Source organism: Crassostrea angulata, chromosome 8 (assembly GCF_025612915.1).
Source record: "Crassostrea angulata isolate pt1a10 chromosome 8, ASM2561291v2, whole genome shotgun sequence".
NCBI lineage: Eukaryota > Metazoa > Mollusca > Bivalvia > Ostreida > Ostreidae > Magallana > Magallana angulata.
The window spans coordinates 59633616-59648601 of record NC_069118.1 but is presented as its reverse complement, the minus strand read 5'-3'; the positions used below and the strand labels follow the sequence as shown (position 1 = coordinate 59648601).

The following is a 14986-nucleotide window of genomic DNA, read 5'->3' as shown; positions in this document are numbered from 1 at the left end:
TGAGGTAGAATTTTCTTCTTCACATCTATAAATGTAGGATTTTTTAAATAAAAAACAAAAACTATTATATATATTTTTTAAAAATACAATAACTAGTAAGTAGTTGATGAAAAAAAAATGTACCTGTATGCTCTCATATATTTTGATCGCTTTACAAAGTAGGGGGGGGGGGGCAAAACGAAAATATAGGGAACTGGAAGTTAACAACTTAACAGTGTACCCCTACCAAATGTTTAGTTTTATATCTTGCGTAGGTTTTTCTTATTCTGGTAAAAAATAGTATTTCATGAAGGTACAATGTCAAAGATTACGTGTATGCAAAAATAAGTGTAAAATTCGAATACTTTACAATATTTATTTTTTGTTATTCTACCGAGGGACCATATGGCACAGTATCTTTTGAACGTCGATTGTTGCTCAGGTGAGCGATATGGCCCCATGGGCCTCTTGTTTAAGTTCTTTCAGCGTTATTACATTTGCTTAGGCCCCAACCAAAATGATCAACTGGTTTGATAACAAAAAGGGCGCGCTTGACTTTCCAAAAAGGTGTACACCGTTTACACTTTTGTAAATTATATTCATTTACTGCAATAATATCGAAAAATACTACTGATCTTTGCTGGACATCAACTCCTGTGTTCAGACTGCATCCTTGTTTGCCATATATTTCCTTAATTGAGTTTAAGTATTAAATACAATACCAATCCCCGACTTCAAAAACTGAGTATTTTATACCATGCATTAATAATACATTCCCCCTTATTATAATATGGGCACAGTGCCTGCTTCCATCAGCTGCTATATTACTTTTTTCTGTAATACAGCAACAGTGAAGACATTTTTCCAGGAAATCAGCAGAGTATCAAAACAGTCGATTGAGAAACATCTTAACACCAAGTTAAAACAGATTTTGGGATATGGCGAAGGTGGGGATGTCATTAGTTGCTCTGTGGATGTCAAGCATCGGCTGGTATCGACGCAAAGGGCAAACAACATTATCACCAACACAAAGGCAATGAATGTAAAACTAACGCTAAATAAAGGAGGTTGGGTGGTCATTAAGGTACTCATTCCGTCATACCTAGAGTTTTTTTAAGACTGTCACAGTACTATTACTATCTTAGTCCGTAACTATACATTTAATCAGAAAAAATCTTAAGATTTAAGCTAAACAAATGTGAATACGTTTCTTACATTAATATAATGTTAAATTGACCACAATCACCCAGCTCTTTTATTAATACAAGTTAACAACACACTGTTTGTCCTCAAAATGCAACACATTTTAAATTCAACCGATTAATAATACATATCTGAATCCAAGTTAATAGTTTCCCCTCAAAGACGATTTCTGAAAAGTTTTCATATATTTTTGAAACATTGCTGAGCGCGACTTAACGGTAAAATAATATTTAAAAATGTCTGAAACATCGTACAAATTTCATTTGACGTGTGTTGCAAGGAAATTTTAACTGTTTCCAGACAAATTTACAAATATTTTTACATGAATTGTCTAAGACATTTTAACTGTTTTCGGCAAATTTACGAATTAAATTTGACATGAATGTCCAAGAAATCATTTTAACTGTTTTTAGACATATTTACAAATTTCATTTTACATAAATGTCTTAGACATTTTAACAGTTTTCGGGCAGATTTGCAAATTTCATTTTACATGAATGTCTTAGACGTTTTAACTACCTGTATATTCGGACATATTTACACATTTTATTGATAGAAGCCATATTTTAGGCATCAAAATATAAAAATAAATCATATTTTAGGTACGATAATACAAGAAAAGATCAATGTTAAAGTTGACTCAAATTATTTTTCGTTGGATATAGATTCTTGAGAGTGAAAGAAAGTTAAGAGGTAAGAAATAGACACTTCTGTTAAATGTATCTATCGTTAAGTTTATTCTTATTAAGAAGTAATATAAAGAATGACTATCATTTACATACAGAAAGCTCATTATTTTTACTATGTATTCTTATTCAAATAACGGACTTTTATTTCGAAAAGTGTTGACATTACAGATTGCATAAACAATTACCGATTCTTCAATCAATCATCACTTCATTCTTTCATTTGTTTCGCTTCTTTATCTAGCAAGTATTCATGTTTATAAAGTAAATTTAATTTTGGTTTCCTTTCAATTGACAAAAAAAACATGTGCAATATATGTTTCACGATTTACTAGAACAATCTTTCGTAACACACCTGCGAATCCTATCTTGATACGTTTTTATGTAAAAATGTATATTTATCATGTTTGTGTTAACACATGTACACATGCACGTTAGAACAACGTGTGTTACATGTGACACGTATGATATACATATTATTTATTTGTAATTTCAAATCATACCATTTACAAATATTTAGAATAAAAAATAGAAAAATATAGAAAAATATCATTTTATTGTTTATGTAAACACTTACATGCATAATGACGTACATATTTGAAAAAATAAAGTTTTTCTTCACTTTAAACAAACAGTAAAAAATTCATTAGCATACATTAGCTAATTGCGAAAACTGTGATAATTCAGCTCGTACATTATATTTCAAACGCGACACACGTTGCCGTCATAAGACGGAACTTCCGGCAGAAGTTTGGAATAGAGCTATTATTATCTGCAGTCCTAAATGGTGAGTAAGATGAACATTTTCCTTTGTCATAGTAAGAATGGTCCTACATTGAATGCAACTTGCAATAGATTCAATCTAATCGTTTATCTGAATCTTAGAACTACAAATCTGCAGCACAAAACACCTCCACCTTCCCCTAAAAGCACAATTATACCAGACATTAACTAGAAATCTGGCTGCATGTATTTTCTTAAAGTTATAAATACATGTAATCTTTCCGTTTGTTTCATTTCAAGAGCTGTGAAAGTTGTTTTTATTCAACGATGTTAAAATTTCACAATTTTTTAAGAAGTATCAATCGCGATAATTTTAATTTCACGCTCCAAGAAAACAAGATGACCAAAGTATAAGCATTAACACGTTTTAAAAACTTAAAATTTACAATGGGTTTAATTTTGCAGAAAAACGATGAATTGCGAATAATGTGAAATCAAAACCATCGTAATTTTTGCCAATTTACAGTATTTTGTTTAAAATCGGTATAATTTCAGCTGTCTTGTATGCACTGTGTCACAACGTATCTCTTTATCAACTTGTACAAACTATTCCTTTTTTACAAAAAGCCAAGTGGGTTTTTTTCTAACATGCAGATGTATATACAAAACCTACACTCATCATTTTTCACTAGATATTCAACAAATTGCACATCAAATAGCATTAGGATATTGTCAATGTTGCATTTTTGTAATGGTACACCAACCCATCTTCAGAACCAGTTTTAACCCAGAAAATATTTCTATAATACCAAGTGCAGCAAAGTTATCGACGCCCACTCAGAGTGTGTGGTATAAAAGGAACACTTGTAGTACAGATTTAGTGTTTGTGATAAAAAAAAATAGATGAACTTTCAGCTAAACGTTCTTTTAGTTTTTGGTCACCAGTTTGATCGACACGGTTAGCTGGATCACCAAAAGACCTTCACTAGTTGACGTGATATTGCCTTTAACAACCCTTATCTCCATAATTAACTGTCCATACATTGCTTACGACCAAAGAAATTAGAAAGAAGAATATTGATTTCACAAACGAAATTATATTTTCACAACATTTAATCTATATTCTCGACTTGTTTATTATTCAAGTAATGTGTAACTAATGTAATAATTTACGTACATATTAAGTACATGTATCAAATAAATTAATTATGACTTGTGATTTTAATGTTTTGTAAAAAAAAAAAAAAAAAGGAAACAAATGTATTATATAGGAAGCACTTTTTTCGGTTTTTCCATGCACAAAACAAGTTTGCTTCACGTATAAAAAAAGAAAAGAAAAAAACGTTAACTAAGCTGGCAACAATCAGCTTGTTGTAGAACTATAAGCATATCTTGTGATTATTTACAGTGGTCTTCATCGGGCTTAGTTAGAAAATGGTCACGCCTTTAAAACAAATAAATTTACCAGCATAACGGTCTTGCATAATATACAATATACGATTTTGTTTCAAAATGCAGTTCATGCGGAAGAAGCTACAAATAGTGCATGCACATAACAGACGGAAATTGATCAGTACAGGAAGCAAACTTCCGTATTCTCCGATAATGTTTTTTAGGGGCAATTCGTAAATAACTACTACCATTTTAATACACTATCATATTTGTATTAGCTGAACATAGGAATGAACTGTGAAAATTATGAAAAAAAGTAGATTATGGTGAACATGTAACAAAACTTCCTCTTCAGAAAATGTAAGTAAGATTTTTTTTTACTTAAATAACTAAAATCTTAAAGTTATCAAAGCTTTCCATGTAAAGCCCTGTCACATCAAGTTGCATTTCCGCGGCGTGTTCACGGATTCTTGGAATCGCCGTGGGATCGCCGGAAAAATTCAGAAAAAAATGTACTACTTTATTTGAAATGTTTACAAGTAAAGATGTTTCGACGTCTTGACGGCGACCGAGGTGTTCTTACAGAGCTCTCACTGCGTTTTACTGAGTTCTACTTGGCGATTGACTGATCATGACGTTGTACGAGTTTTTACCTTGTCTTTACGGCGTAATCTGCTCGTTGAGGTAGCAAGGGACAGTTTCGAATAAAGTACCCGTCAATATTTTTTGTAAAATTGAGAGTTGCTGTACTTGAAGGCTTATGAGTGTTGCTAAAATTCATGAATTGATTTTTAATGATTATCATTAGTTAGAGGGGTGTCTCTTGTTGAAATTGATATGCAATATGTTAGGTACATGCAAATCAGAAGTAAAATGCGAAACCTGCGGCTTTGACTGTTGTGCTGACTTTACACAGTGAAATTGCAATTTACAGACGGGAGGTAAAATAGCACGAAAAGTAGGTGGATGGAACATTGTAAACTATACACCGGTATGTTTCTGACATGTGATAGTGCAGCATGCACGCGGTACGCAAGGTCAACCCTTTGTAGGGAATTAGCTTGGGGAGGTCTAAAAAGCTGAAAAATCATGAACAAGCAAAATATGAAAAGGTCAAAATCTCATAAAAACCAGTATGTAAAGAATTTTACAGGTTTTGATTAGTAATTTTCTTCAGAAATTGGTGATTGGCCTTATAAAGAGTAAATTAAAGGTATTTGTGCTGAATGGGAACTGAGGAAATTCTAGTTACATAGTCTAGAAGGCATGTTTCCCTTGGCTACAATGAATTGGATAAAAAAAACTGTCCCCTGCCACCGGAATACGTGCGAAAGACGTTCTTTCCATATTGGTATATAGATATCAACTTGTTCAATTGTACAGGAAACCAACACGAATTTTGAACTTAAAAACTAGTAATTAAAATATAAAAACACTGTTTGTTTGTTATAATGAAATAGGGTTTAATGTAATTAAAAATTAGCTAATTTATAAATACTTTATACAGTGAAAAATTCACCCCCGTTTTTTTCGCTTCTTTCACCCTCGTTGTCAGAGGGAGAATAAAAGACTGGGCGAAATCTATAATGAAAATAATATCTTTGTTAAGATAACTGCATCTGGACAAAGTCAAGACGAGGCGAAATCGTTTGTAATTGTAAAAGGGCAAAAATATCACAGGGCAAAAATACCATGTATACAGTACTTTGTGAAAGACGAAATAACTTAGTAGATATGTCTACATATATGTAATTTATTAATTGTAAGAAAACAGAAGGGCTATTGAAATCAGAACAAAATGGCATAGATTCCATAATTGAAATATATTGCAAATGCTACATTTACATATTAATTCACATCAAGTTTGAGAATACTCTATTGCCTGCTATTGTACAACAGCCAGTGTTTAAGTTTCTGTGGTCTGGCTGACAGCTTGACACGCCGTGCAGGCGCACTATAAATGCTTATGAACGTTAAATAAACGCCGCGAGAGTGCAATAATCTTAGCAACAGCTGAACGCAGCAGAATGGCCTTGAGGACGCAACCGAAGTGTGACAGGCGTACGTTTAAACCAACATTTACTTTTTTGAAAACAAAACAAAACGACAAATAATATCCTGCAGAATTGAATTGTACGAAATTTGTAAAAGATGTGCAGCTTTCTTACCATATATAAATTTCATGCAACAAGTTTAAAACATATTGCATGTCATTGAACAGTTATCTAATTGTTTCAATCACTACAGAATGGCGATTTTTTCAGTGACATTTTGAAACCTAGACATCCTATAGAAAATATCCTGAGAAAATGAACCTGTCATATTGGTGCTTCAGTGAGTATTGCACATACCACTTATCTCCTGTGTATATGATGAGTATGATTTGAGTTATCATCTTGTTATCCTGAGCTGTACATGTAATAACTTTAATATTTTTACAGCAATCCTTGTTCTTCAGACAATGATGAGCGAGATAACAACTGAGAAATTATATGATAGGTATTTCATTATTTTCTTACTAAGCATAAAACAAACAGAAGGTATAGGATCACCTAGAACATGAATAGTTTACGCAATGTGTTAAAAGGAACATTTTGTTTTATTAATATCTTAACAAAATATGCTGTTTTGTAGTCAAACAAGTAATATTTTTTATATATTTTGAAATACTTGCCCTCTTTTAAATTTGTAAAGCATTTATTGATTATTTGACAGATCCAATGAAGAAATTATCATGAAAGGACTGGAAATTATAGGAACTTATTTTAAAGAATTCAATAAAACACTCGCTGACTATGTATCACATCCATCCAATAAACATGAACTCAATGCCAGCTGTCGCAATGGTAATCAGTCTTGTTTTTTTTCTTACCAACCAGATCTAATCCATTACCTTTAAAAAAATATATATATGACTGTTTTAATATAATGTTTAATTTCTTTCATTATCTAGAAACATCGTTTAAGTTAATATATTTAGGAGATAAGCATAAAAGGGACACAATTTGCGTAAATTTAAATTCATTAGACAAGTGGTTTATTTCACTTTGACATATAACAACTGAATTATCCAACTTGTTTTTATTGGTCTCTTTCGTCCTCGTTGTCAGCGCGGACAAATTTAAAACTTGATTTCAAAGGTATCAAATAGTATCCTTTTTGTAATACAATTGGGTCTTGGCAAATTAAGGACGAAGCGAAACCGCTTGCGAGTTAAAACGCCATCCCCTAAAAATACCCCAGAGATAAAAAAAACAACATCTCTTTTAAACGATTTTTTAAGTTACGACCATATTTAGCAGTTTATAAAATTCATTTTCAATATCTCTCATTTTTATTTTCTCAATGATCTGCTTTCATAAATGTAAATAAATGTGAAACGTTTTTTCCGGTCTTATTCATGAAAATGTACTTTGTTTTAACATTTTTCAGTATCCTGTCTTCAATAACACTACGAGTTATTTAGCGCTGTACATATAACAGTGAGTTCAATACTGTTTATCGATGACGTATGATAGCGACGTAAGCGGGGTTAGCATAATTTTACAAAAAGAAAACCGACAAGATATCAATTATTTTATGTCTAATTGACAATTGCTGAAAAAAATGTAGATATAAGTAATAAGGGATCATACTATTCATGTAATATTCTTTAAGTTCATTTGGTCTTATTTGATTACGCCCCCCCCCCCCCCCCCCCACAAAGTGATCAACTTAAATTATTAACAAAAAGGGCACGCTTGACTTTCCAAAAATGTATACACCGTTTACATTTTTGTGTAGAGTTGAGGTGAACATCGGGTATACAGTTTTCTACATCAATATTGAGACTGAATTTTACATTGTACTATAAGAAACTTTACGAGTGAGTTTAAGTACATGTAATATACTATAAAACATATTAAACTATTAAATTTTTCGTGTATTTAGCCATTTCATTTAACACATTTTTATTCATTGCATTAATATCGAAAAATACCTCTGATCTTCGCTGGACATCAAAACCTGTGTTTACACTGCAACCTTATATGCCATATCTTTCCTTAATTGAATTTAAGTATTAACTACAATACCAGCACTTGTCTTCTAAAACTGAATATTTTTATATATCATGTATTAATGTTACATTCCCCCATATTGGAATATGGGCACATTGCCTGCTTCCATCACCTGCTATATTACTTTTTTCTGTAATACAGCAACAGTGAAGACATTTTTCCAGGAAATCAGCAGAGTATCAAACCTAAGAGTTATAGTACGGAACACAACCAAACACTTATCATTGTGTTTTTCGGAGGAACGAGACCAACCGGTTCCGGGAGGACTCAATGAAATTTGCTTGCAGAAACAGTCGATTGAGAAACATCTTAGCGCCAAGTTAAAACAGATTTTGGGAAATGGCGAAGGTGGGGATGTCATTAGTTGCTCTGTATATGTTACGCATCGTCTGATGTCTACAGAAAGTGCTACCACCAACACCGTCAGCGCATCTACACAGAGTGCATACGGGTTTAATGTCAGCACAAACACAAGTAATGTAAGCAACTGATTGGGTTCAAAATACACCCCATAAAAATCAGTCATGAATTTAGTTGGTTGACACATTGAATGTAGTGCAACTGCGAGTAAAGACAGAAAATAAATAAATCATAATCATCACTTATTCAGAGGAAAAACACAATAATATTCTTATAACGTGTGTTTAGATTATTCATTTGGATCAATATATTTTTTGAATAATTGGTGACACAAGAACGAAAACGTTCAGCATTTGTTAAATTAGTCATCACCAAGATGTTTACTTTGTTCTGTGTCCTATAACAACACAAACATGTCCTCGATCTGTCCTTGAACCATTACTATATATCCCAGTAAACAAGTAATTATAAATGAAAGGTTTCTATTAATAGGGTACAGTTACGAACGCCGGATGGTTCGCAGGTGGTGTTGCTCTGGGATTCCTCACTTCCGCTTTGATTCTCCTATTAGTCTGGTTATACAACTCCTACCAACAAAGGTATAGGCAATTATCATATGGAAGGTCATTCTAGCACATGTACTTTTGTAGGTACATTTAAAATCATCGCACTCAAATGGCACATATGGCCCTTATTTCCCTTCTCTCTATAACCAAACAATTGCATAATTATGTTAAGGTAGAATCCCATGAGTCAAATTGAAAAAAATGCACTAACTTCTGAGTTTAATAAATCATTATATATATATCATATTAAGTCCAAATAGCAATCATTTTATTTTATTCTAAAGTTGACAGTGTAGTTCATTTTGAAATACATAAATGAAATGTGTTACTTATTTTTTATTTTTTTTAGGAGAAAAGAACAATATAAAAGAAAGAAAAACAAAAAAAAGATGTCCACTGTTTATGAGGATATCGATGAGTATGAAATGATTGTAAGTAATAAACATCACATTTAAAGATATGCACAACATCAGAAAAGACAAAGTTAATTTTGGCTATTTTTATGTGCCTTATGCAGTAAGCAGTAAGTTTGCTGGTTTGTAGTTATTTTATAGGTCAGTAACTTTATGATGAAAATCATTTGGTGTTTTATATATATATATATATATATATATATATATATATAATTATATATATATATATATATATATATATATATATATATATATATATATATATATATATATATATATATATACATCAATGTCATACGGATCCGTGTCTATTGTTATCACTGTCGTGTATCTGCGCCGGTAGTGACATGTTTGAATAACGTGAAAATGGCATATCCACTTCCAAAACAATGAGTGTTGTGTCCTTTTTTCTATCGACAACGAGGTAAATATTAATTAAGATATTATAATAATCATTCATATTTTTCGGAAGGTTTTGCAGTTGAAAAAAGTGTGCGTTATTTTTGTTCATCGTAAATAATAACGACTTGTTTATTTGAATATCAATCGTTAACGTGTCATTTAAACGCAAATACCAATTTATATTTCGAGATAACGTAGATAATATAACACCTACTAAAAATCTGAAGCAGCCAAAATTAATTTAAAACACTACACTAACCAAATGAAATCATTTCAATATCTTTTTAATACTAGTACATGTACATTAAAATGTATAAAAATAGCAATAACTTCATGCAGTTGTTAAAGAAGTAGTACGGTATGGATGATAAAATTATTCCGGTTTGGATGCTAAAATATAAATTGTGCAAATGGTACAGTTTGAATAATTCAAAGATATAGCATTTTTGATATTTTAGACATAAATGGAGCAGTTTGCATTTTATCGGTGTGCAACCGAAGATACATCTTTTTAAAAAATAATTGACCATTCAATTATACAGCATGCAAACGATCAAAAGAACTTAATATACAAACGGTGAAATTTTCTTTCCTGTCCGACAGTTTCATAAACGTGATGAAACAAAAATCTTTCCACATGTTCGAAGGGGACTAAAGCTGGATGACTAAGTTCATTTCTTCATTTCTGTAGACAAGCATGTTTTTTTCTTCTGATAAAATGGTATATTTAGTATATAATTGATAATTTTGGTCGGGGCGTGGTCAAATCCAATAAAGCCCGAAGTGAAATTATCACCTCACAGTATCCAAAGAATGATTCCACATTACTGATATTAATTTAATTCACAGCAATTGTACGATGAAATATTTGAATACAAATAAGCTAACCCCACTTGCATCTCAATTATACGTCATTTGAATTTATTGGACTGAATATACAATGTAGTATACAAAATTAAAACGTTTGTGTTATCACATGAAAAAAAAACCCCTGAAAATGTATGTATAGTTAAATCAAATTTTTTTACTAACATCTTTAAAAAATGCGTTCTTTAATTTTAAATTATAAAGAAAATATGTGTTTAAACTTGAGAAACACAATTAAACTATATAAAACAATGTAAAAAAAGGTTTTTCACTTTTAACCTAAAAAGCAATACATCATATAAACACCTTTACAGACAACTATCTACTACTTTTATGGCAAGCGACTATATGATGTGTATTTTTAGTTATTCTGAAATTATATTTATAATTGTGTATGTTTAAAACAATGTGACTTCATATGTCTATCACATGACGATCTCCATAATATTGAAAGCACGATTTGCAGTGAGGGCATGTATATAGCACAGCAGCTATGTTATATCCCCTTCGCGAGGGGATAACTAAAAGAACTGTTTGCACTCACATTGTAGTACTGTAAGGTCGTTTGCAGGTACCCCATTATATTCATTTTAATGTTTCATGGGAGATAACTCAGACTACTTCCCGGAATTATGGAATCGAGAGCATTCTGAATAATATGTGTGCCTGCTACTAAATAAACGTGCCGAGCCTGACACTCTCCTCTGTTCTTTTTAGGGATAACAACATATTAACAACATCCAAACCGTACCAGATGCGTATAGAAACCGTTCCTATTTTGAAAACAAGGTCATCCAAACCTGTTCCGTTGTTCAAAATTAATCGACATTAACTGCTTATTTACATAATCTTAACATAATCTTCGTAGATCTTTAAAGATTTAATTTGCTTTTAAATAGATTTGACGATATTTTTAATGTAAAAGTAAACAATGTAAGCATTAAATAACACAAAAACTTATCAAGAACCAAACGGAGCCGCCATTTTCACCTTATCCAAACGCGTCACTACTGGCGCGGATAAACGGCAGTGGTTATAATCAACAAGTTTTCAGTGTGAATTAATTGTTTGTTTTATGATTTTTTTTTAGCCAATTTATAGAGATTGCGAGGCACATTGCCGCTTAACACGTCCGAAAAAAGTAGTCCACAAAGCTCAAACTCTAAACAAAGAGCAACTGAGAGAAACTTTACCTGATCATTATTTCGGCATCGAAGAAGACAAAACGATTGTACATATCTCAAATTGCCACTCCGAATCTGATGCTCGGATGTCATCTTCAGGCTGTGAAGATCAGAGTTCAGCAACTCAGATAACATTCATTGAGCAAACGGACACTTATTTTGTATTAGAGAATAACAAAGACTGTGCGGACAACCATGATGCTCACGATCATACCCATGATAGTATTGAAAACCAAAACAACAGCAGTACTGGTGCAACCACTACCAACATTTGTGGTTCGCAAAATAAGTATGCCAAGGATTGTTCTTACAGCGATGGATTGTTGAATGCAACCAGCAATAAGATGGATAAAAGGAACAACAATGTTAGAGATGATCCAGACATAACAGATGCTAAAATTGCGATCGGCAAATTTAATGATAACCCTCTTGAAGATGATGTCATGAATGACGCAAACAACGCTGACAGTGGTCATATTAAAAGCAGCTGTACGGATGATGACGTTTATACAGAAACAAATAGTGTGTGTAATGAATACAACACACTTATTTTGTCTGAAATAGTGTCTCAGGATAAAGATGATACGTCAGCAATATACATGTAGTAATAGATAAATCCAGAGAGTGTTATTTGACAACTGAGAAATGAATTATATTTCTTTTAATATCGGAATGATTGAGATATCTAGTCAACGCATTTATCATAAGATCTCCATTAAAATTTTTGATATGAATTATTTAAGAAAAAATATTGTTTATATAATAAGGTTCAGAATATGAGTAATTCGTGCGTCTTGATACAACGATCGTTCATAAGGAAATATATAATGATGTCTCAAAATTACTTTGGTCAGATAATCTTCTTAAATGAATGGTAGTAATCACGTAGGATTGTTTCACTGATTTCGTAAAATCTGAGACATATATGTATGATTAATGTTTTTAAGCAAGGAACACACGGCGGGTGTGACCGGTCAGCAGAGGATGCTCACTCCTCCAAAGCACCTGATCCTACCTCTATTTTTTTGGAGGTCCGTGTTGCCCCAATTTGAATTTGTGTTTCGTTTTATAGTTAGACCAAAATTAATCACCTAATTGTCAACGGAATTTCCGTTTTTCCTGATTATGCCAAAGAACACACAGCGGGTGTGACGTGTCCGCAGATGATGCTTACACATGATCGTGCCTCTACGTTTTTAGAAGTCCGAGTTTGCTCTGCTCTGTTTTGTATTTTTCCTTTAGACTTTTGGTTTTTAACACTGTTTGTTACCACCACATAAATGTTAATTTTTTAAGTACCGATGTAGGTTCCAAATAAAATTACAATCTGAAATTCACCATTTAATTTTTTAACGTTTTTAAGCACAGTCTTTTGAGCCATTTAAGGTTTTTATGGTATCAAAGATGTTATGACAAGCAATTTCTTTTCGAAATTCCTGTTTGTATTGAAATGTTAGTATGAAGAATAACAAATTGTCGACCATCTCAAAAATCCATAAAGCAAAATAAAAATTCAAAGCAGAGCAACACGGACCTATAAAAAAAATAGACGATTACGTTTACTCAGGGTTTGCGATTTTAAAAATAATATTTCTCAAAAGTGTAATACCTCAAGTCCAAAATTGATTTAACAACACAAAATAACAATGATATAAACATATATTGATATTTATACCCATGTTTTGTTTACTTGAGGACGATATGCTTTAACAAAGGTAGATTTTTATGGAAACAGGATATTCGGACAAATTTTTGTCATTTTCTTTTTTAAACTTTCTTGAGCAATATAATCGGAAAAGTTGAGATTATAACTCCAAAATTTGCCCCCTGACCTTATATAATATTAATATCAACAAAATACAGACAATTAAAATAGTTTTAAGCGATAAATATTTTGGAGCTACTGTTAGTCATTTTAAACGTGGTCCTTTAGGGAATAAAAAGGCCTACAATTGTGTGCAAGGAAGTTTACATAAGGACGGTCTGTGTAGTAGTTTAAACTATTACTGAGAAATGGGAATGGCCAGGGTTTGCTTATTTCGTATTTTTCAATTTCTTTGCATTGTATTTTTTTGCTTGAACATTTTGCCAAAAAGTTTCATGTTTATTTTTAATTGTGATTTACCTGTTGGTTTATGTGATTTATATGTATGTAATATATCTAATCTTTGTTTATTTGGAAATCTGATGTGCACTTTAAGTTTGCATGAAATCTTTTATAAAATGTTCAAGTTGTTTGATTTAGTTTTTGTGGCAATCAGAGTAAGCTGTTAAAATGTTGTTTTACATTTTGTACTCCGAAACCTCATTTTGTCCACGCATCTCCTCCAAAACTAATCGCGATAGAAGCTTCAAATTTTCAGGGTTTGTAGATGAATGTCTGTAGATGTAACCCCATGCTTTCAAATAAGAAAAATTGCTTAAGACATTGAAGCCTGAACCTGAAAATTAGCACTTACTATTTTCACGAAATTTTCGCACATTTTCTGTAATATCTTTTCACGTATAAATATTATGTTTAAACATGTAAAGCAAAAGTTGTTTCGCATTTCACGGGCGTTTAGTTGATATCAAAAAAAAGGACATGGCTCCTAAAATTAGGGGCCAAGATGGCTCTAAAGTCTTCTTACAATAACTCTTTTGCTAAACAATAATTTGTTATCAATTGCAGAAGCAAAAAAATGTCCATTGTACAGCTGTTATCTATACAGTACCATATCTAAGTCATATATTACGTAATAAGGAGTTTCAAGGGCTAAAAGTTAAAAACTTTGGTCATTAATATCTGAAAAAGGAGAAACATTTTGAAAAGCAATAAAAATCAAAAGTTGCTCAAAAAAATGTTCTGTACAATATGCTTCTTAAATATTTCTGTTGATGATCCCCATTAAGGAGTTGAAGGTTCGGCCCCTAAAACCCATTTGTTCAGATATCTCGATAACAGTTATCGATAACAGTTAACAATTCGTGAACACTTGTGAACAAAATATGGTTATATTTGCAAGACCTTTAATTTGATTTCAAGACAAAGGGACTGGTTCCTCAAATGAGAGGTTAAGGGGGCACTAAAGTCTTCTTACAAGTACTCCTTACTGAAAAATGATTTGTTTTTAATTATAGAGGCAAAAATGTACAGCTGTTTAACTATACAGT

General features: G+C 31.9%; 1 protein-coding gene across 1 annotated transcript; it reads left to right on the top strand.

Annotated features, from left to right (window-relative positions):
• The first annotated feature begins 3957 nt into the window (after positions 1–3957).
• On the top strand, positions 3958–14070 carry LOC128157710 (uncharacterized). The gene is made up of 8 exons (XM_052820313.1): positions 3958–4343; positions 6248–6317; positions 6425–6482; positions 6699–6829; positions 8183–8520; positions 8894–9000; positions 9317–9398; positions 11740–14070. Exons 2-8 carry the CDS (start codon positions 6293–6295, stop codon positions 12436–12438), a joined length of 1440 nt encoding a protein of 479 aa, XP_052676273.1. The 5' UTR covers positions 3958–4343; positions 6248–6292; the 3' UTR covers positions 12439–14070.
• The last annotated feature ends 916 nt before the right edge of the window (positions 14071–14986 follow it).

Bases quoted from the DNA above. Each gene is read 5' to 3' on its own strand.
- LOC128157710 (XM_052820313.1), top strand. From the start codon at position 6,293: ATGAACCTGTCATATTGGTGCTTCA. The intron at 6,830-8,182 runs GTAATCAGTCTT...TCTGTAATACAG, and splicing joins CAATGCCAGCTGTCGCAATG to CAACAGTGAAGACATTTTTC. The intron at 8,521-8,893 runs GTAAGCAACTGA...TTCTATTAATAG, and splicing joins TCAGCACAAACACAAGTAAT to GGTACAGTTACGAACGCCGG.